This window comes from Elgaria multicarinata, chromosome 18 (assembly GCF_023053635.1).
Source record: "Elgaria multicarinata webbii isolate HBS135686 ecotype San Diego chromosome 18, rElgMul1.1.pri, whole genome shotgun sequence".
NCBI lineage: Eukaryota > Metazoa > Chordata > Lepidosauria > Squamata > Anguidae > Elgaria > Elgaria multicarinata.
In genome coordinates, this window is record NC_086188.1 from 24,044,420 (window position 1) to 24,067,445 (window position 23,026).

The 23,026-nt window shown below is 52.5% G+C and overlaps 1 protein-coding gene across 1 annotated transcript; it reads right to left on the reverse strand.

Annotated features, from left to right (window-relative positions):
- Positions 1-10,975: 10,975 nt before the first annotated feature.
- On the reverse strand, positions 10,976-22,123 carry ACADS (acyl-CoA dehydrogenase short chain). Its single transcript, XM_063143935.1, has 10 exons — positions 22,051-22,123; positions 20,149-20,312; positions 16,760-16,909; positions 16,498-16,609; positions 15,680-15,831; positions 14,794-14,964; positions 13,494-13,631; positions 12,711-12,806; positions 12,486-12,542; positions 10,976-12,035 (listed from the first exon to the last, which is right to left on the reverse strand). The coding sequence occupies exons 1-10, from the start codon at positions 22,091-22,093 to the stop codon at positions 11,883-11,885; spliced, it is 1,236 nt and encodes a 411-aa protein (XP_063000005.1). The 5' UTR covers positions 22,094-22,123; the 3' UTR covers positions 10,976-11,882.
- Between the last annotated feature and the right edge of the window lie 903 nt (positions 22,124-23,026).

Genomic DNA, 23,026 nt, shown 5'->3' on the forward strand with positions numbered 1-23,026 from the left:
TTGCAGGCATAGTGGTCTCTTCTGAAGGAATCAAGCCTGACATATTTCAGGTGAATAAGTGCAGGAGGTTTTGTGGAAGAACAGCTTTTAATTTAGGAGCGTCCCCACAAAGGACGTTCCCATCCCCCTACATGTTTTGTGGGCAATTGTTGTGAACATGACATACAGAGCTAAGAAACATGCAAAATTTCAGAAGGATAGGTGCAGTGCTTTTTGTGGAAGGAGAATCTTCATGTGATTCGCTTCAACTTCCTGCCCTCTATAGGGTTTTTTTGTATGAAGACGCAATATGCCATTGAGGTGTCCCTAGGTAAGAAACCTGCAACATTTCAGAGGGATGGGGTAGAGGTAAAGGTGTTATGAGGAATGAGAAACAGGTTAAGGCATGTTTTGTTTTCTGCTCAACTGCAACCCAAGTCACAGAAAGTGCAAAAAGACAAAGGTGGATGATGGATGTGAAGTATTGGAAGGAAAGCAGTGTCTTCTTCAAACAATCCATCTGGATCTTCTAACAGCCTTCCTCATTGTAGTGCCCCCTGATGTTTTGGACAACAACACCCAGCAGCCCCATCCTTGATTACCACCAGTCAGGGATAATGGGAGTTGTAGTCTAAACCATTTGGAGATTGCCATGTTGAGGAAGCAGCTACTTATTCTCATTTTGCTGTTTTTTTTAAAAAAATTAAAGTACTGTACAGTGCACACAGAAAACAAACCATTTCACCATGGTGGCAAACCTCGTGCTCCTCTGGGAAGAAGTCTGTGTCGATGCCAGCAGTGGTAGCTCCATGCGTGGAAGAGGCAGGAGAGGGCAGCATGCTAGACATTGGGACTCCTGGTGTGGTTGAGTTGATGACACAGGATGGAGAAGATCTCCTCCTTCACAGGCCAGAGGAGGCAGCATTTTCAGCGGCTCTGTGGAGAGGAGACGGAGGCACCAGTACCACCAGCTGCTCTGTCCCATTTCCCGCTGCTCCTCTGTGGTGCTGGAGTGGACCCAGAGTTTAGACTCTGGTTCTGGGTTCAGAGAGAGAGCATGGTTTGGGACTGCTTTGAGGTGGCAGCCTATCCCAGCTATGCTGCTTGCTTGCACTGCAGAAAGTAACTGAGCAGGGGAAAGCAACCGCCACAAGTCTGCTTCTACCGGTGGAGCTTCACGTACCTGATGCTGCAACACCTAGCAAAGCAAAAGAGCTGCACACGCATTGGCGAGACTCAGCAATGGGATGTGTCCAGGATTCGTGGGTTTGGCTTGAAGCCCTTCCTGGAGGCCTGCACTGCCCTCCTCTGTGAGGTGATCCCTGTGGACAAGAGTCTAGAGAGACAGATGGGCAATGTCCTAGTCATTGGTGATTCCCTGGCAGTTGGCCACTTCTGAGGAGAGGTGTATGGTGTGGTCCAGCATACAGAATGTTTGGAGCCATGTGTCAGGAAAGGGTGTCATGTGTGAACTGAGGGTCAAGGGGAGGCTTTGCAGCTCCAGCACCAGTGCGAGGTGGCAGACCATGGTGGTGAGGGAGGCCCAGGCAGGAGGCAGATGATGGGGATGGGGGAGATGGGCACACCCCTTTTCACAGCAGCAGCAGTAGTAGTGGTAGCTCTGCCCACTGATCCAGACCCCCTCTGAGTGCCACATGGGGGATGGGAGGGCTTGTGGGCAGTGCCGAGGCAGAGAGGGGGAGCAATCCAGCCACACTACGGCACACACACCCATTCCCTGGTGGTGTCAGTGAAGGGGCCTTCGTGCGACTCCTGCCAGTGCTGGGCAGCCTTCTACCCTTCACGCCTGGTGCTGGGCCAGGTGGCACCAGAGCCGCTCTCGCGCCCACCAACCAGCCTCCCCACTGGAGGTTGCTTTTGACGGTCGGCGGCGCCATTATCCCCAATTGCATCTTCTTGGGCGCAGACCTGGTTGAGCAGCTGGTGTCCCCCAAAGTGAACCTTCCACGCCTTGCCTTGCCCACCTTGAACACCTCTGGGTGGAGGCCACGCTTCCTCGGCCGTGGGGCCTCTGTCTGCTGCTTTAGTGCTGCAGCCTGCGTTTGAAAGCTCTGCCTGCCTGCCAGTGCGGACCACTGCTGCCCTCTCAAGTGTAGGAACAGACTTGGAAACCATCTAGTTGGAATAAGCAAGGATGAGGAATAGGCTGGATTGAACTGGAATCACAAGTTAATGTACGCAAAACTCAAAACTCCCCCCTCTCTAACAGAGTGGGTTACTGTACAATATTTTAATTCACAGCAGTGTGTGTGTGTGTGTGTGTGTGTGTGTGTGTGTGTGTGAAATAAAACTATCCACACAACACACTGAGTAAAAAAAATGAAACTACTGAGAGTTCAGTAAGACAAGCAGTGAAGAATATCACATGACTTGCAGACTCCTCCTTCCTCACTGCACCTGGGACTAACTAGTCTGGATTTGCAGGCAATGCGGCTTCACCACCCAGTCACCCCTTCTCCCCCCACACCCAATGCCTTGATTTTATAACGTCATTCCTGAAAAAAAGATGTGAGATCTCAAAAGCTCCCCCCAGCCATTTTTTAAAATGTGGGAATCTTCAGGTTGTCTTAATAAAGGTATAGCAGCAACACAGAGTTTGGAATATTAAATGTCTGACATGCGCACAGTACTCAAAGAAAAAAGAGCAGAGGCCTTGCTTGAAGATCAAACCTAACCTAAAACGAGGCCTGAATGGGAGGAGTGGGAAGGAAAAGGCTGCCACCGATACTCCACCGTTCTCAGGAGAAAAATACAAGAGCAGGCTTAAGAACAGAAAGGAAAAAAATAACGAAACGTAAGGATTATGGGCAGTGAGTTAAATTCATAAGCGGAATGGATTTGGAATGGAAAAGGAGCATTTAGGAGTGGCAAGGTGGAATAAGGATGGTTGATTTATGAATGAGTACTGAAGGATAAAATAAAATAAAATAAAATAGGCACAAAACCCAGTAACTCCTGTTTCACGTCAAAGCTCTTCAGATGTTCCTGCTCAGAATGAGACAAGAGCAGAGAGCAGCCCTCAGCAAAGGATTTTATAGGACTCCAGATCCCTCCCCACGTGCACTGGGACTGGAGAGTTCCTGGTCATTTTTTTTGCAGACAGTCTGACATTATGAAGCCCCCAAAACACTGAACTGGGCATGGAGGGGTGGCACTGGCCAGGCCACTTCCGAGGGAATCCTGCGTGGCCTTGGGGAATCTCGGAATGTCGCCAAAGTGGTCCGATTTGAATTGGCACTCCGTTGCATGCGATGCACATCCCTAAACCCTAAATGCCGGTTTGTGGACATGGTGGTGTGGGGGCAGGACGAAAGAGCATTGAAGCCCCTGCCAGATGGCTGTGCGTTTCCTGGACGCTGGTCCTACATTTATACATTGTTATCAGTAATTATGAGGGCTAAACGAAAGGCTCTTTTCATTTTTAATCCTTCAGGGAAGGACATCACGTCAGAGTTCACCTTCATGTTAGCCTAGTTGATGGCATGATTTAAGTGCTGCTTGTTTTAAGGACAGCAGAAGAGCCCTGCTAGGGTCCTTCTAGTCCAGCACTCTGTTCACACAGTGGCCAACCAGCTGTTGACCAGGGACCCTCAAGCAGGACACGGTGCAACAGCACCCTCCCACCCATGTTCCCCAGCAAGTGGTGTATATAGACTTACTGCCTCTGATACTGGAGGTGGCACATAGCCATTATTATTATTATTATTATTATTATTATTATTATTATTATTATTATTAATAATAATTATTAATCCCATCTTTTGCCCACTGCTGTGCCTCAAGACTAGTAGCCATTGATGACCTTCTCTTCCGGAAATTTATCCAAGCCTTTTCTATCAAATTATTGAGGATCCAATGAGAATGTTACACTTTTCCAGTGAATTTGGAACTAATGTAAGATGCCAGTGCTTTGAGCAATTGTGCATACTAAGGAGCCATTAAGGCCCTGGGAGTGTAGCAGGCTGTGTCTGTGTTTCCTGCTCCATTCTTCTCTCAGCTGCAGCATGAAAAGACTGTGGAGGCTGAGCAGTTGCATGCAGGAAGCCCATTTGACCACTCTGGACATGTTAAATGATCCATGATCCATGTTATAAAAGCATTGGAAGCTGATGGAAAGGTGCCCTGATAGCTGCACCCTGCCAATACTTAATCATGTAAATGTATTTTTTATTATTATTTTACTCCATATTTGCTGTGCCTTTCCACCTTGGGCATGTTTTTAAGTCATGCCTAAAAACCCAGCTATTTCAAAGCGAATTACATAGTAGTGGAATCTGACCTAGTTATTGTACAAGAATTAATGTCCTGGCGCCTTGCAAAGTGCCTGTTAATTTGCTGCCTGTAGTTCTAATTTTAGTTTTTGAAAACCAGCTATGTCAAAATTCTATATAAATGAGGCATTGACTCAGTGCCTGGTTTCCTCAGAATCCTTTTATAAAGCTTAGTAATACTTGATCTCCTGGTAGGTGTCAAAGGCGGAGGCAAAATGCACAGTGAATTCTCACTGGGCTGTGTTGACATATGAAACAATAGCTCTTGCTCCCTATTTAAAACTGGTAGCATTTTCTGCTTTGACTTTGCCCTGCAGGAGGAAACAATGTTCATGTTCTCCAACTTGTAACATTAAACACCTGTTGTAAAGGGAATAGAGCTGAAGTCTGTGTTTATGAACAGTTAAAAATAACCCTCAATAGGTTTAATTGAGCAAACAAGTGCTGGAACAGTCTGGTTCTGCTACTAATAATCATTGATATAGTGACAGTGTGTTCAGAACCCTTCATATTCTCTCATCCTAACAGTCCTGTAAGCTAAGGAAGTATTATCCCAATTTGGCAGATGGAGGTTTTTTTGGGGGAAATGCTGATCGTCACTTGTTGTATGCAGTCTTCAGCTCTTGCTTGTTGTATGTAGTCTTCAGCTTGGAACTGAAGCAGCAGGAGCTGACCAACGTCGGCACATGAAGTTGGGGCCGTGGGTTCCTGATCACTGCATTAAAGTCACACATTGAGTTCATGGCTGGTAGGACTGAACTGGGGGCTTCCTGATTCACAAGCTTCTGTAGCCGCTTCGCTATACCAGCTGACATTACACTAATCACGAATGGGCTCTGCACCTGCACGGAGCTCCAATTTGGGAACTTTCCATACCTGAGAATTTTGGCAGGAACCCTTCCCCCACCGTCCCGCTCCGCATGTCTGGAAAGGTTCCCACCCAATCCCTCAGTTCTTTGACCGCCATTGTGGCTGTTTCGTGGGGAACTTACTCGTCTTTGGACTCTGTTTTTTCGTGTTGGCTGAGATCTAATATTTCCCCCCCCCTTTTTTTAAAAGGGAAGAAAGAAAACCCCTTTTGTTTTAATTTTTCCATTCTTTACGGTCAGCGTGATCACACTTCACCCTCCGAACGCCATTTAGAAATTACACTTGTTGTGGAAGCAAACTATTGCCTTCTCATGGTCACAGCTTGTGTTTGCTTTGCCTTGGTGGGGGCCGTAAGGCAGAGGCTTGTCAATTTGGTCAAGCTTTCTTTAAGCAAACTGGATGTAATCGTGCAGATCGGCTCAGATCTGAACTGTGGAAGCGGGGCCTTGAGGCAGTAGATCCTAAGAGAGCTGTTACGCCAGCGCCTGAGTCTCAAGAGGCAGCCTCAGGTGGCCCCTCTGTGATCCCCCCTTCCCCCCTCCACCCCCAAGGGAAGGGTGCAGAGACCGCAGGGAAACATCATTAACACTGGACGGCCACTCACCACCTCAACTGCAAAAAAGTTAGCAAAGAAGGCTCACATACTGACAGCTACTGAGCAGAAGAAAAAGAGGAAAAGGTTGGGGCACGTTGATGAGCGTCCTTTAAAGACCCATAAAAGTGTTCCAACACCTCCTTCGATGCTGGACTCGCCAATACTGGTGAGTCGGCAACAACCATTGCCAACCAACGACCTGGCACAAATGGCGAAAGACCTGTCAATACAGACAGTTGATGTGATGCTTGTACCCTCGATTTCCGAAGGCAAAATCCGTGATTCTTCACTGCAACTGCCTGTGCAACATGTATGGCAACAACCTCACTCTTCCAGTAGTTCTTGTAGGAACTCTCTGTAATCAGGCATTTCACCCACTTACTCTTGGGATCGAGGAGGGGATCGATGGGATTCACCTGATTCGTTACAGTCTACAATCTATTCTCTCTACGCCAAAAGAACAACAGTGGTGAGAAGTGCTGTCTTTGACTCTCTGATCACCCCTGGCATTGAACCTCCACTTGGGCTTCGACTCCCTCTTTTCTTCTCAGCATGGAAACATATAACATCCGACACCTGGGTCCACAACATTATAGCAATGGGCCGGTGCACAGAGTTCCACTCTGTTCCTCCACCCAGTATGGTTCGAGTCACACAACCATTGATGCCATTAGAAGCAGAAATGTCTTCTCTTCTGCAAAAAGGAGAAATTGTCCCTGTTCCATCACACCAAATTCACCTGGGCTTTTGCTCCCGGTATTTTACTGTACCAATAAGAGATGGAGGAGCACGTCCTATTTTGGACCCCTGAGACATCAACACCTTTATAATGACCAAGAAGTTCCGTATGATCTCACTAGCCATGATCCTGCTATTGCTCACCCAAGACGTGTGGTTTGCATATCAACGTACACAAGAGGAGCCAGCAGTTCCTTTGTTTTGTGATTGGAGACCGTGCATTCCAATTCAAGGGGCTTCCTTTTGGACTGTTGACAGCCCCACACGTCTTTAGCAAGTGCATGGCAGTGATACTGTATGTGCTCACTTGCAACAGCTGGGGATTCAGCTTTACCCCTACATGGATGCTGGCTCATTGTAGGGACTTCTCAACATGTGCTTCTCAAGAGATCTCGACATTGTCTGGAGCCTTTTGTTTGACCCAGGCTTATGCCTGGATGAAGAGAAGTCATGGCTCACTCCTACTCAGTCTATAAAGTTCATTGGAGCCGTTCTTGATGCAGACACCAGTTGGGCATATTTACCTTAGGACAGAGCAATGACAATCATCAATTTGATCAGACAAGTAAGAAGACTCCATGCTGTAAGAGCCATCACTATTCAGAGGTTTTCACCCGACTAAAAATGCGTCAATTTCAGCTTTGCTTCACCAGGGTTTTCAATCCGACATCAAATGCCAAGAGAACATGGCTTCAACTGCCGGGGGAGGTTGTGAAATCACTCAAGTGGTGGACCATGCCGAGGCCCCTTTCGATAGGAGTACTGTTCCATCAGAATATTGACCACAGATGTTTCCCTGGGGCACCCATTTGCAAGGGTCTAACAACACGGGGGAAATGGTCAGACAGAGAGAAGGGCAGTGCAGGTCAACCTTCTGAAGCTACTTGCTGTTCAAAAAGCCCCGAGAGCCTTAGTTACCGAGTTATAGAACCACGATGTCCAAGTTACATCGGACAAACACCACCACGGTGTTTTATGATCTCAACAAACAGGTGGGGACACGCTCGGTGCCACTTGTCACCCTAATACTCAAGTGGTGCCTTTGACACAGCATCACCATCACTGCAGTTCATATTGCGCGGATGGACAATGTGTCAGCGGACCACCTGAGCCGATCTGCCCCCTCGTTTCACGAGTGACAGATGCATCCACAGATCCTCCAAAATATTTACCAGAGGTGGGGCACCCCATCCACGTATGTGTTCACGATGGCGAGCAACTCAGTTTGCGAGCAATTTTGCAGCGGAGCAGGGGCAAGGGGCGATGCTTTCCTCTTGGAACGGAAAAAGGAGCTCTTCTTCCTTTCCCCTCCATTTCCGCTGCTGGAGAAAATCATGGCAGGTGACACAAACAGCATAAGAGTGACTCACTCCGTGGTGGGGCAGGAAGGGATGGTTTGCGCCTCTTCTGTGCCGATCTTCAGGCTGCGATTGTCGTCTTCTGTCCGGACCGGATTGAGATTGGGGTTGAGTCCATCACCCCAACTGCAACACAGCCTTAGCTTGGTGACTGTTCCCACAAGAACCGATTCCCAAAGCCACGGCTCAGATCCAGGTAGTTTTGGACGCAGCACTGAAACCTTTGACCCGCTCCTCTTACCATAGGAAACGGGTGACGTTCAAGGACTTTGCACTTTCAAAGGGCTTTGAGCCTGGTCCTTGCTCGATAGCACAAGGTGGTTTTTCTTCTCCATTTTTATTGTTTTTGGCGGATAAAGGCTTGCTGTTTTTGTCATTGAAAGTCTATTTAGGGTCCGTTTCCTCGTATCGTGGCTGAATAGAGGGATTCTCTGTGTTCTCCCATGCTTTGACCCAGCGGTTCTTGAAGGGGCTGAAGCGCCACCAACTGTGTCACCCTGGAGCCTTTTGGTGGCAGTCCATGCTTTAACCTCCAAACTGTTTGAACCTTTGGCTGCAACTGATTTATGGCTACTGACCTAGAAGGTGGCGTTTTTGGTAGCGGTTACATCTGCAAGAAGGGCAAGTGACTCTCCACTCTTCGTGTAGACAGTAGGGATGTGCTCCGCTTCTAATCGGACCGGAGAAGCTGTAGCGGAGCGGGGGGCTTCGCCTGCCATTAAGGCGGAGGCGAAGAGGATTGGGGGGCCAGCGGAGCGTGGCGAAGAGGATCGAGGTGAAGGCAGATCCTTCGCCTCGATCTGGAGCTCCGCCGGAAAGGTAAGTGGGGTTTACCAGGCCCTGCCGCTGTCGCTGTCGCCCATGCGGCGACGGCAGCAGGGCCCGGTAACGCCCCCCGCCCTCCTCTCCCTTACCTGCCTCCGTCCGCGGTCCATCAGCGTCTCCAATTGAGCCCGTGGTTCCAGCAGGAAGTCTGGGCCACACTTGCGGCCCAGACTTCCTGGTGGAACCGCAGGCTCAATTGAAGACGGCGACGGACCACGGACGGATGCAGGTAAGGCCCCCCTCCTCCTTACCGGGCTCTGCTGCCGTCGCCGCATGGGCGGCGATGGCGGCAGGGCCCAGTAACCCCCCCTATGGGGGGGGGACCGGAGCTCCGATCCGGAGCTCCGAGCGGAGCGGAGTGGGCACAGGCGGAGCGGGGGCGGGGCGGGCCGATCCGAAAATGGCAGATCTTAAAGTGAAGCAGAGTGGGGGGTCCGTGCACACCCCTAGTAGACAGACCACATCTAAACTTTCATTGTGACAAAGTTGTGTCATGGCCAGATCAGCTTTTTTTTACCTAAAGTCATCTCAGATTTCCACATGAACCACGACATTGTGTCACCTGTGTTCTTTTCATGTGTTACAGGGAACACAAGAAAGGACTTCCTATGTCTGTTCAGACTTTCATCATGGATTGTGCAGACCATTCTTTTAGCTTATAAACTTGCTAAATTAGATCCCCCAGGCGTTGTGAAGGTTCCCTCCACCAGAGCGGTGCTGACACCCAGAGCTTTTGACTGGGGGATTTCTGTCCCAGAGCTGTGTTGAACAGCGACATGTTCAATCTCAAGCAGGCTGCGCCTTTGGAAGGGTGGTTCTCTGCAATTTTGCAATGAGACACCATCCCACCTCTGGTAAGTCAGCTTGCTAATGGCCCATACGTGTGATGCACAGAGACCACGAAGAAGAGAGACAGATTGCTTACTTGCAACTGTGGTTCTTCAAGGGGTCATCTGTGCATTCACACAACCCACCCATCATCCCCGCGTCAGTGTCAGCACGTTTTTTCTTGAACTGAGGGATTGTAGGGGAACCTCCTCACACATGCACAGTGGGACGATGGGCAAAGGGTCCTGCCAGAATTCTCGGCTGTGAGAAGTATCAGATCTCTGCACATCCCCTCTAGTGGTTGAAATGGCCTGGACTAGCAACTTAGCTGCAGGGTTTGCCCTCAGCTATTGTTTGCAGCTTCTCCTCTATCCTAGGAAACAGGTTAAAATAGCCCTTTTGCCTGCAGTGCCTGAATTATGCCCTCTGCTTTTAAAATAGGCACTATTAAGTAGTGAAAAGGGCTACCTCACACCCAACCCTAAGCCCCACTCCCCCACCCCCTTTTCAAAAGTGACCAGTAGCCCTGTCCCGTCCCCACCCCAGAAATACCACCTCTGGAAGTCCTGCCCCAGCATTTCGGTCCTGTACAACAACTGTATACCACTGGTAAGTGGGCAAGTTCCTAGAGCAAACCCAACGTCTTTAGCCCCAATGTCTGCTATGCAAAGGTACACTGCTTCTGCTGATGGAAGATCAGGTAATTGCTACAACCAATATCCATCCCATGAAAACAATATTCTATTGTAGTAATTGTTGTTCTAGTCTTCACTGTGGAGGTGAGAGTTCATCATGGGCAAAGGTGTGTTTGTGTGTTTTTTATTTTTTAGAAATTGGGGCAAGGAGGTGGAATTTGTTTTGTTTCAAGGCAGGCGGGTGGCTTTACTCCTGACCTCTTGAAGAGAAAGGGGTTTGCATCTCCTTGCCAACTACAGGACAGCTGTTGGCTGAGAAAGCATTGCCCAAGTGCACAAAGTCTGAATGGCTCTTCACATCGTCAAAAGCCATGACTGCTTTGATGGGACGTAAGGGTGGCAGCATTTCTAGAGTTTGGGCCCATCTCGGCTTCTGACATTAACCCCCACCCCACCCTGCACACTAACTAAGAGACATTGCTCACATATAGACCTGCTGCTCTTGCAGCGGGGCCTGCAGAAGCCCGTCTGTGAAAGAAATGTTCATAAAAGGGGCAGGCGGAAGGTAGACTGGGATTTGCAGGGAGGTCGTTGGAAAGGGTTTCTAGCTCCCAAACGACTTCTCCTGTAACATGCTGCCAGAATGAAGGACGCCTGGGGTGTAACCAGGAGTGGCTTTCTATGTGGAGCTCCATTCAGTTCCGGCACTCAAACTAAATTCCTGGGCTCAGAGCCCTTTGGTTCGAAGGGGATCTCTTCTGCATCAGGTCCCAGTTGGTGTCTCCGCAAAGGGACCTCGTGGCCTTGCTTGCCCTGGCCTCTTCCTTTTGTAACTTGGAAAAAGATACAGCAAGCTGTTGGTGCTCAAATTTAATACCTGCCAGTCGTGTGTATACAGAGGACTCTTATCTTCTTTCACATTATGATCTCTGGGAGGGGAATGAAAGGACCTCTGTGCACCAACAGGGTGCTCCAATGAACCGAGAACCTAGGGCCACCCCCCCTTCCAACCCGGTGCTCTCCATTGAGGGCGATAGGAGTTGTAGTCCAACACTTCTAGAGGACACCAGGTTGGGGAAGGTTTGCTGAGGGCCCATCTTTAATGCAACTCCAACTTCCCTTCGGCAGGCTGTGATTTCACCACACACCCCCTCTACATGCACTTATGTAGTTTAACCCTGGACAGCAGGGTCCCCCCCCCCCCCCGCCCCCCTTGAGAGCACTTGCATTCTTGGTCTCTTCCTCTCTAACCATCTGGCTTCTGCTGCGGCCAGTGAAAATGGGGGCAGTTCCACATATTTCGTGCAAAGGAGTCCCATTAATCCCATTAGGTACAACTTGGAGCAGTAGTGCAGAAGTAAGGGGGGATCAAACTGCTGGCCGTGGCCCTAGCACCCATTGGAGGTGTGGGAAAGGCACTTGGGCCTCTGCATTTCCTGGCTGCTCTGAAAGGCAGAGGGCAGAACACGAGGGGCGCGGTCACTGACCACTTTGCCCTCCCCGATAAACCTCCCATTTCAGTAAATCTGACACATCTAGCAGACTTGACCATCACGCCAAATGGGCTCACAGTGGGCCTTTTCTGACACCGCACGGGATCGGCACGGAGGCTGGTACTTGCCACAGGGCACCCTCTCCCATTACTTCCCACCAATATCCGGAACCAAGCCCGGCCCCCTCGCCTGGCCACAGGCTGGTGACAAACTCGTGGCCCGAAACAGGAGGTGGGTGGCAGCCCTGACGCAAGCGCTTCCTCCGCTCGTCATCCTCGATAGGCTTTCAAGAGCTGCCCTGCAATCACCAGCCGTTGTATCTCACTGGTGCCTTCGTAGATCTCCGTGATCCGAGCGTCGCGGTAGTGGCGTTCAGCTGGCATCTCTGTCACGAAGCCCATCCCTCCCAGGATCTGGAGAGCCTGAAATAAGAGCGTCCAGCCGTCACCTTGGGATTGGGGGCCCTCCCCAGGAAGCTGTCCCTGCCAGGCTGTTGCAGCCTTCCCCAACCCGGTAGCGGCACCCAAGATCCCCCGGCCGGCTGGCGGGGCCAATGGCACCCAGGTTGGGAAAGGCTGCTCCGTAAGGCGGCCATGAAGATGGGCGCGGCACGTAAGCTGGGTGGCAGAAGGGCCAGCAGCCCGCTAGCAGGCACTCCAGGGCGCGTCTGCCACAGCCGTTCAAGCCTCGCCCACACGCAGAGGCCACGGGGCCCTTTTCCAGTCAGAAGGAGAGCAAGACAAGGCGGCCGATGGCTCGTGGCTCGTCAGCGCCTGGCGTCCGACTCGACAGGAAGCGGAGCGTCTCTTGCGGAACCCTCTTCTGAGGCCGGGTCAGGCACTGAGGCACCAATTCTTCCAGGAGCAGCTTACCTGATGGGCCACGGAAGTGGCTGCCTCGGACGCAGACAGCTTGGCCATTGCGGCTTCCTGTGTGAAGAGAGGCACGGCAGGGAGGTGCTCAGAGCAGGCGGAGGCCCTCCCTGCCCTGCCTGCCGCTGGTGGGGGCCGGCAGCACCCCCGCCCGGACCCCCGCCTCAGCTGGACAGAACGGGGCTTGATACACGCGCGCCGGCACATGCTGGCAGCCCGGATTACCTTCGTGTAGGGCTTGCCATTGTCCTTCAGCAGTGCCGCTCTCCACGTCAGCAGGCGAGCGCTCTCCAAGGCCAGGGCCATGTCAGCCAGCTTGAACTGCAAACACAGGAGACCCGTCGGCGTCACCCCCTGCCGTGGACTGGCTACACACACGGATCAAACGAACGAGAACGCGGCCAGCGAGCCTCACCTCCGGGATATGCTGCAACGCCGCGAGAGGTGGCCCCGCCGAGGGGAGGCGGAGGCAGCAGCAGCAGCAGCAGCAGCAGCTGCCCTGCCTTGCAGCTGCTGGATGCCGGTCGAGGGGCAGACAGCCAGGCCCATGGAGCAGGGAGCCAGGCCCTGGGGGGCCCTCCTGCACATTTCTCCCCACTGGAACTAAGCCCCATTCTCCTGTGCGTTTCCCTTTCATTTCAATGGGGCTTGTGCAGGAGAACTTCCCAGTGGGCTGTGCCCCAAGTTACTTTGTGGCAAAGTAGAGGTGCAGGGTGCCCTTTGGAGTTTCTGCTGCTGGTACCAAAAGCAACGTGGGTGGGGAGCCCGTTGCCTGCCGGGCGGAACTGACCAGCTCCCGGCTGCCCTGACTCAAGTCACACAGCTCCCACGATGGATGCCAGTTCCGCAGGCTCACGGACCACGTTGTCCTTCGGCCACATCTCTCTCCAAAGAGAACAGAGCGGGCAGGGCTCTCGGCTGGAGCCCCTCGATACCCAGAGAGGCGCCCCAGACTTCTAGGGAGGGGTCTGAGGTGCTTCCCCTTGATCAGAGCCCCTTCCCCAGTACCTGGATGGCTTGCAGCTTAGTAATGGGCGAGCCAAAGGCCATCCTCTTCTCAGAGTAATCCACAGCACAGTCTAGGGCTGCCTGGGCGATTCCTAAGGCCTGGGAGGCAATTCCAATCCTGCCGGAGTCCAGGGTTTGCTGAAAGGAAGATGGAAAAACAAACCATAATAAACCTGGAGGAAAAGCCATCGATGGATTTTTATCACAAGTGCAGGAAACACCACGGCAAGTCTCCCCGCACAGCACAGCCACGTGATCAGTTACCCACGTGCCGCGACACCGGTGGCCAGGTGTGCCTGAACCTGGTGCATGGTGCAGGCAGGGTAACTTTTCACCCTCCTTGCAATCCCCACAGCAACCCATGATGGGGCCCAAGCGATCAGGGTCAGCCCAGTTGTGCTACCAGCACGTGTGTGTGTGTGTGTGTGTGTGTGTGTGTGTGTGGATTAACGAACGCTGCCGTCTTCCCACCATTGATCGTCCAAACCCAGCAAGCATCTCAACAGCCACCTCCTTGTCCCACGACGCTTGCAGAACATTCAGGGGAACAGACACACTTTGCAGCCCACAGGCAGCTGGGAGTGAAATACCAGGTGGGGCAGTGCGACGCCTCCCCTCCCCAGGAACCACGATGGACAGACCCACCTGATGCACTTCCATTCTTTTATAGCAGCTTAAGCTATCATGGCTGCCACAAACTGTAATTTCGGTTCTAGAATCCTTGTTAATTAAGGATTTCCTCTTCTCAAAGAATGACAGACAAGTTCATAAAGTGCCTTTTCCAGAAAAAAAGTTGCCCTCCCCTACTGAAAACATGGGAGATGACGCACAAGTGGTCCATCACTGGAAAATAATGGGTAAACCAGCCCTTCACTTTGGAGTCCTGCTCTGTTGGGCCCCTGTGTGAACAGAGCGCTGGACTAGACGGACCCTCGGTCTGGTCCAGCCTCGGGGCCCTTCTGGCGTTCTGATGAGTCTCCCAGGTTGAGGAAACTGCATTCACTTTCCGACTGAGAGCAGTTTGATGTCACAAAGATTTGTTAAAATATTTGGCCAGGGGTGGGTGGGGTGGAGGGGGAGAATGACCTTAGGAAGGGAGAGAAGACCTGGGTGGGATTGGAAGGTGCCCTCCCCCTCCTCCTCCTCTTTTAAGACAGGTCCCTGCATCGTTCTAAAGCAGAATGCCAGAGCTACAGCGAAAAGGACGAGGAGCTGAGGGCAGCGCCAGCCTCCTTCCAGCGCACGCAGGCTGTGCCAGCTGGCCGGCCACACCCACTCCTCGTGCCTCCCATCCACTCACCATGGCAATTCGGAAGCCCATTCCCTGCTCCCCCAGGAGGTTGGCCTTGGGAATGCAGCAGTCCTCAAAGATCAGGTTGGCCGTGGACGACGCTCTGATGCCCAGCTTGTCTTCTTTCTTCCCCAGAGACAGGCCAGGGGTTGGCATGGGAACCAGGAAGGCGCTGATGCCCTGCAGCAGAAGAACAACTTTCATTCACGGTCCACACAGAAAGAGCTGCAGGGCGTGTGGCCCTATAGGGCACTGGCCCTAAAGGCCTCTGGTTTCTGTTGCCTGCCTGGGACTTCAAGGGCAGGGAGCCCCGGCAGGCCACGAGTTGTATATTTCAGGTAGCAGAGAATCACAGAGCTGGAAAGCAGCGTGGAGCTCACCCAGTCCAACCCGCTGCTCAGTGAAGGACCTGTGTCTCTGGCAGCTTGACCTCTGTCAAATCACCCCTTAAATACCTCCGGCAAAGGAGAGTCGGCCACCTCCGAAAGCAGACTGCTCCACTGTGGAACAGCGCTCAGTGTTCGGACGTCTTCTCCTAACGTTTAGTCGTCATCTGCTTCCCTGCAACTTCCACCCACTGGTTATAGCCCTGCCTTCAAAAGCAGCAGAGAGCAAGCCTACTCCATCAGCTCACAGGCCTCCTCTTAGCCTTCTCCTCTCTACCTTAAAAGGAGCCAGTTTGGTCAACCATTCCTGGCAGCACCCAGCCTCACTGGCCCGCTCACACTCCTCCAGCCATGTTCCGGCTGGTCAGTGTCCTTCCTATGTGGCTCCCAGAACTGGGCGGGGGCAGGGAGCTGACCAGAACGATGACTTCTTGCGACCTGGACACCGGGTGCCTCTTAAAGCCACCTCAGCAAATGCTTCCATGGGGTGCGTGAAGCACCACACCCACCTTGTGTTTCAGGGACTTGTCTGTGGTTGCAAAGACCACTGTCGCAGCGGCCTCCCAGGCGTTGGTGATCCAGGCTTTGGTGCCATTCAAGACCCATTCGTCACCGACGAGCCGGGCAACTGTCGACGCAGCTCCTGCATCGCTGCCGTTTCCTTGGCAAGACGGAAACAGAAACACACCTGACCTGGAGGCAGGAGACACTGCTGCTCCACACTCGGGAGCGGGTCTGGGGCTGCGAGCCCCCACCGTACGGTATTCTCCTTTGGACGCCTCCGGTGACCGTGGCCTCAAAAGGCCGGCCTCACGCGCGGGCAGAGCCTGAGCGAAATGCTGCACGTTTCATGGGATCCTGGGACGTGGCTCCCGGGGGTTCACTCAGTGCCAACGCTGTGGAGGCGCTGGGGCTGCCAGAACCCCGTCCACATACTCACAACACCCTGCCTCACCCTTGCAGCTTCATTTTCCGAGTTAATTTTGAAGGCCAAATGTAACCTACGTTCTCCACGACCAGGGAAACATTACGCGAAACACAAACCCAACGTGCTCCTTTGCACGATTTATGCAGGTCGCAATCCGCACGGCCTCATAGCGCTGCCACTGTTAAGCATGGAATACACACAGCGCTGCTTATGACAGGAATGCGCTCCAATTCCTCCCCCGCTCCTTCTCCAGTTCTTCCACCTCTTTGACATCAGCCATCCAGCCCAGGGTGGGTAGGGCAGAGATGCCCGTCCCATGGGGCCAAAGCCGCAAGCCACAGACCCCTCTGAGCCGGTAGCTTCCAGGCCAGGGAAAGCCCCCGCAATGCCCCAAGTTACCTGGTTCACTTAGGGCAAAGCAGCCTATTTTGTCACCACTGGTGAAGGGAGCGATCCACTTGTGTTTCTGCTCTTCAGACCCAAACTTCAAAATTGGTCCTAAATAGAGGGACTTAAAAAACAGAATGCCCCCCTGTAAATCTCCTAATGGCAAGCCAACATGACCAGACGGCCGTCTGGCCATCAGAAGGGGAGAGGAGAAGCCCTCGAGGTGGAGGCAGAAAGGCCCCTGGCCCAGGTGGGCCACCGCGGGCGGCCTTACGTTAGTCACACTCATGATGACGCCAGTGGATGCGCAGCCGCGGCTGATCTCCTCCACGCCAATGGAGTACGCCAGGTAATCGAGGCCGGCTCCTCCGTACTTCTCAGGTACATCCATTGCTAGCAGCCCAAGGCTGCCCATTTTCTTGATCTGGAAAGAGGGGAAAGACGGCATGACAAAGCTGGCCGATCGGGAGAGGAGACCGTGTCAGTGAGAACACCCGTTAAAAGCTAAATAAAAGCTGCAGAATTTGGGTGACATTTGCTGTTGCCATCCAGCAAGAGCTGTAGTTTATTCCCACTGTAGAACCATAGTGGCTCAGTTCAGACAACACGTCTCTCAATGGTGGTTGGAGAACTCCGCAGTGGAGTTTTTACACCACTGCTGAGAAATGTGTCATCTGATAGGAAAACTCCACCCACGGTAGATTTGTGTGTGTGTGGAAAACACTCCACGCTGAATATCCATGCTGTGCAAAGGACAGTTCCTGCACAACCGTTGTGTTGCGTGGAGGGCTTTGTGGAGTTTTCTGTTGCAGTGAGTTCCTACTGGCTAGAGTTCCCTGGCAAGAGCGGCGGAAAGAGCAAGTGCCACTCTAGGAGTGCTGCCGGGATTGGTTTTTTGCAGCAATGGCTGATGGGATACCATCAGGAGGACCTGTCAATCAAACATCGCAATGGATTTTACTCAACTCCACGGTAGCCCCCAGTCACACAACGGTGGAGTTAGAACATGTTGTGTGGGGATTTGCCCCTCAAAACTCAACCATTGAGTGGAGTTTTCCCACTGTGTAGAGAAATGTGTTGTCTGAAATGAGCCAGTAATTACTTTAAGGCACCGCACATATTGCAGGAGAAAGCATACTGCAAGATATGCGTTTTCTTATTTATTTTAAAATGTATTAGCCACCTTCCCAAAGGATGTGTGCTCAGGATAGCTTACAAATAAGCCTAACAAGTACAAAACGAGTGCAATACAAAACAAAACAAATGAAGCAATGTGGGAGAATGTGGGAGCCGGCATGGTCACAGTGGGCCCTCGTGGGCATGCAGACGCGAATTAGCTTGTGTGCATTTTCAAGATGGGCGTAGGAATGAAGGGCCCTCTTCCCGAGGTGTGGTGCCTGGCATGGCAGGTGCCGGCCCCGTGCTTCAACGAAGTGGGGGAAAGCTCCTTCTAAAATGGCGGGGAATAGCTCAACACATGATTCACACCAAAGGGTACCAACTTTATATTTTGTAAACCGCCCAGAGAGCTTTGGCTATTGGGAGGTATAAAAATGCAATAAATAAGTAAAAATAGCACACACATGCATGTTACAAAAGAGAAAAATGGCTTGCTTAGTATACCATTCCCCTAGCAAATGGACCGGTATCCTAGTTCTAATAGTCCCATCATAAAGACAGAGAAAGATGGAGGAAGTTAACGTTTGCCAAATAAGGAGTGGAAATGGCAAGAGAGGGTGTTGGGAGGCGGCATGCGAAGGAGCGCTTGAGCGCTGGTGGAAATGGCGGGCCACGGGGATGGAAATGAATTGAATTATTATTGTTAATTACATTTATATCCCACCTTTTTTCTTCCAAGGAACCCAAGGCAGTATACATAATCCTCCTCCTCTCCATGTTATCCTCACAATAACCACCCTGTGAGGTAGGCTGGGCTGAGAGTTTGTGACTTGCCCAAAGTCACCCAGTGGGTTTCCATGGCTGAGTGGGGACTAGAACCCGGATCTCCCGACTCCCAGTCTGACACCATAGCCACTACACGGGCTCTCTTACACCACACTGGCTCTCTTTAGAGGAGGAAAGGAAAAGAAATAGAGGGGAAGCAGTTATAAATATCTTGTTCCAAGGTAAGGAGAATACAAGCGACCTCCCTTTCTGGTAGGTCATGGAGAGCTGGGAAACAGAGAGGGCACAGGCCACCCTCCGTTTCCCGGCTTCTGGTTTCAATTGACAATGGGGCAAAAGCGCAAGCAGCCACTTGGCCACCACTAATTGCTCAGTTATCAGGATGCAGCCAAAAGGGTGACAAATCCGAATGGTTCTGTCGCACTTTCTCCTGGTACTTGCAGCAAGGCTGGGGAGTCCAAACAGAGGCTTAGGCATTATTCCCCCCCCCCCCCGCCCGAACCACCATTTAAAATGCAGAGCTTTGATATGGGACTTCTCTCCTCAATCCTGACTATGCCAAAGAAAGTAACAAACACGGCGAGAGGCAAGGAGACTTGGGAAAGGGATGCAAGGGAGGGAACTAGCTAAAAATCCAGGTTCTGTCCCTGTGAAATCATCTCTTCTTGATCCTGGCAGCTCTAAGACACTGCTGCCTTTTCCAGAATAAAAGGGGTTGTTTAGCCAATCAAAGCACAAGGCATGAACTGCCTGTGTACTGAAAGTCAGCATGTTTGAATTCCCCTATAACAGCACAGAATTCAGCTTGTGATTTTCAAAATAAAAATCAAATTCCTAGCCCTTATGGCTGCAAAAGCATGCTTGAAGTGCATGGAAAAGGTAACATTTTAGAAATTGGGGGGATTGCAGAAGATTGAGCGGGGGGGGGGGGGGGTTGGGCTGGATGGCCTTACAGGACCCTTCCGACTCCCTGCCCCCAAGAGGAATGGGCGTCAGCGTCCTTCCTGCCCTTACCCATTGCCAGAGTCAAAATTGCAAAGATATGCAAAACAAGGGAAATGGTTCATATTCCCCTGGGTTTAATCAAGATGTGGCATTCAGTTTTTCTGGGTGCAGAATTTCTGTTTTATTAAGTGAAAACAGAATTAATGTATTTGTTAAGTTTATATCCTGCCCTTTCCTCCGGAGAGCCCAAGGCAGCGAACACGATCCTCCACCTTTCCATTTTTTACCCACAACAACCCAGTGAAGTAAGTTAGGCTGAAAATTAGTGACTGGCCCAAAATCACCCAGTGAAATCCATGGCTGAGTGGGAATTCGAACTCCAGTCTCCTCAGTCCCGGTCCAACACTTTAAGAAACTGGATATGAATGAAATAATGAAGAGATTGTGCTTGATTGAGGCAGCACTGAGATCTCCAGAACTTTTGTTGTTTAAATGGATAGGGTTTTATACTGTTGTTTTTATATTTTTAATGTTTTTAAATTTTGTATACTTTTTAATGTTCAGTTTTTAACTTTTTTAAACCACCCAGAGAGCTTCGGCTATGGGGCAGTATATAAATTTAATAAATAAAATAAATAAATAAATCCAGAGCTAGTCAAACGTCCTAAAGTTCAAAGGGATCAGGGCACCAGCCTCAGCCTCCATACGGACGCTCCTCAGCTTGGCAAGCTTGCTGGATTGCAAGAGGCCTTTCACGGCCAGCCAGGATGCGGAACGGGGCCCGGGGGTCACCTAGGGAGGAGTCACATGTACCTGCTCTGCAGGAAAGCGGTGCTCCTTATCCAGCTGACCAGCAATGGGGGCCAGCTCCTTTTCGGCAAAGTCCCGGCATGTCTGGCGAAGCATCTGGTGAGTCTCCGGCAATTCTACCGCTTGATAAACAGTGTGAAGCTGTCGCATACATTGAAACATCCAAGCTGCAAATGAAAAAGCATAAGGAGATGGGCATAAAAGACCCTCCGCTCTGACCCAGGGGATCTGTGCTGGGCTGCTAAACTGGGCCAAAAGGCCTCCATCCATGTTTGACAAGGCCTGGCAAGGGCTTTTGAGGCACCAGCTTGTGAATGAGTGGAAGAATAGGCCAATTAACCTAGGCAGCATTCCTTCCGGGTCTGGGGTGGGGAGGGTCAAAGTCCTGAGCGGGCAGAGGGAGATGAACAGCCAGCTGCTGCTGCTACAATACTACCAAAACCACGCTCACTTTCCGAAGCTGCTGTGTTAGTCCTTCACACCCAGTCTCTGGGCCTTGTTTTTCAGCACCCCCTGGAAACAGTAGTATTGCTCAACTTTACAGATGAGGCCAAAGTTTAGTTGCCTGTAAAGAGACCTGGCTAGTAAACCAGAAGATGATTGCTGGGAGAGGAGTTCCAATCTGAGAGGGAGCATAACTGAACACGCACTCAGAGGCTGCTGTCCAAGTGAGCAGAAAGGTGAAGGGAGTCGTGGGCCCCTCCTCTTGCGTGGGCCAAGGGCACCGCGAGGCCTTGGCTGTGCTTTCCTGACCTGTCTCTCCAACCCCACAGCCGGCTGCGCTTGCTTGTCACAGACAGACAGACAGACATTCGGGCCTCCTGGGTCCTTTCCTGCCAAGCGGCACCTTCTTTCCTGCCTTGTGATCATTTTCGTGGTAACGACGTCCCCTTCATGGATGTGCTTTTGCTCCAAATTCAAAGCCTGCTTCTGATCAGGAGCAAACACATCCCAGAACGGCCCTAAGACAGCCATGCTCCAGAATCCAAGAACTGCACCCCAAGATCCCTTTGCTATGGCACACAGGTGAGGTGCACCCCTAGCACTGGGCGCCATTTCACTGGGGGCCCTTAAAAATACCGCAACCCTTGAAGGCTCTGCATGGCCAGTCAGGGGTGTGTGTGTGTGGGGGGGTGTTTCCTGGCATTGCCTGCTCTTGTAGCCCCAAAGATCTGCAGTTGGGGCTTGGCTATGTGGATGCCTGCCTGCCTGCAGCTGGGATGTCCTTCCTTCTGGTCCCTGATGCGTGTGAACATAAGGAGGTCTGTGCTGGGTCAGGCCAAGGGGCCACCTAGTCCAGCGCTCTGTTCACACAGGGGCCGACAGGGTGCAACAGCAGCCTCCCGCCCATGTTCTCTGATCCTGGAGGCAGAGTTGGGGAGACCCCCATAATTCCTGCTCAGCGGTGAGGCACTCTGCACCAGCGCAGGGGCCCTCTTTCTGTTTCAGCTGCTGCCCTGTCTTGCTCCCTCCCCTGGAGCCCACCCAGCCTGGCGCCCCGGGGAGTGACGCCCCCTCCTCAGCCAGGGGGGCGGGGGGGCTCTGTCCGCGGGGGCTGCTGCTTGTTGGCCTCCCTCCTGGCCACGGGCAGGTTCTCTGCCCCGCCCGGCTGGCTCCTGCGGCGCCCAGGCCTGGCCTGGCCTGGCTGTGCAGCGCCGGGCACCCAGGTCGACGCGGCTGCTGAGGCAGGGATGCCAGGGGAAGGGCGCCCCGGACGGGACCCAAGCCAAGCGCGCCCCCCCCCCCCGCATATACTACCACCCCCGCCCCTCCGCTCTCCGTCCCCCCCCCCCTTCCTCTCTTGGTACGCGCCAGCTCCTCCACCAACTCCCGGCGCGTACCAAGAAGGCGCGCCAGAGGGGGGGGCGACTCACCCGCCATGATCCCCCCCCCCCCCGTCCTCACCTCCGCCGGCGGAGCCGCCGCGCCAAGCCGAGAGCGCCGCCATGCCGGGGAAGGACGAAGCGGCCACGGCGGCGCCGCCCCCTCCCTTCCCCTCCTCCTCCTCCGGCCCCGCCCACACATTCCTGGGGGCCGGGCTTCGCTCGCCCCGCGTTTATTCCCCAAACTGCCGAAAGGGGGCGCTTTTAAACACCTACCGCCCCCACCCCCCCGTGTTGTTCGTAAAAACGTGCGGGGTTATTTTTCTTCTTCTTCTTCTGCACTTGACCACTGCAGCAGCGCACGAGGGCTTCTGTCGGTGCGCACCTTCCCAGCGTCCCCAAAAAAGGAGCCCGCGAAAGCGGCCCCGCCCCAGTCCGGAGTAGCCCAGCTGGAAGGCCAACATGGCCAGGCGGGGGCCACCGAGCCGCCGGCAAGGCCCTGCGTCTGGGTTTAGTTTTGGAAGGGGCAGAGGCTGGGGTCTGCCTGGCTGGAAGAAACCCCCCCCCCGCCCCCCGGGACCCCAAACCAAGCTGTCTTCCAGCGGTGGCTCAAAACCTTTTTGTCCGCATGGACTTTCAGGGGCTGGGCAGGGAAACGTGGCGCCCTGTAAAACCCTCGAAAACGAGGGCTTTGTAACTAACATACTGTGTTGCCAGTAGGCTATTGAAATCAAACCTGGGCGGCGTTTGCTGCTACCCAACGGAAATCCCAACTCCTCCCTGCCTCAGATCACGCCCTGCCCTTCGCCTGTCATGACATTGTACAGCAGTCACCAAATACTTTTGAGTGGCACCATCTACAATGGAGTTAGGAAGAGCCGAACAAAACCATTGCAACTCAATTCGCCTGCGAAATTTATCACAGGGTATTTGATGGCCAGTAAGTTGAACATCGTGAGATGTGCGTGAACCTGCATGCATGTGCTGCCCCAGGCCACCCCGGCAGACACCCCTGAGGCCGAAAGGGCTGTGCACCAGGTTTCATGCTAATTAGCATG

Coding starts and splice junctions, on each gene's coding strand:
- ACADS (XM_063143935.1), bottom strand. CDS start 22,093: ATGGCGGCGCTCTCGGCTTGGCGCGGCGGCTCCGCCGGCGGAG. Junction 16,610..16,759: donor TCATCATGAGTGTGACTAAC/GTAAGGCCGCCC, acceptor CTGTTTTTTAAG/TCCCTCTATTTAGGACCAAT. Junction 14,965..15,679: donor ACAAGTCCCTGAAACACAAG/GTGGGTGTGGTG, acceptor CTTCTGCTGCAG/GGCATCAGCGCCTTCCTGGT.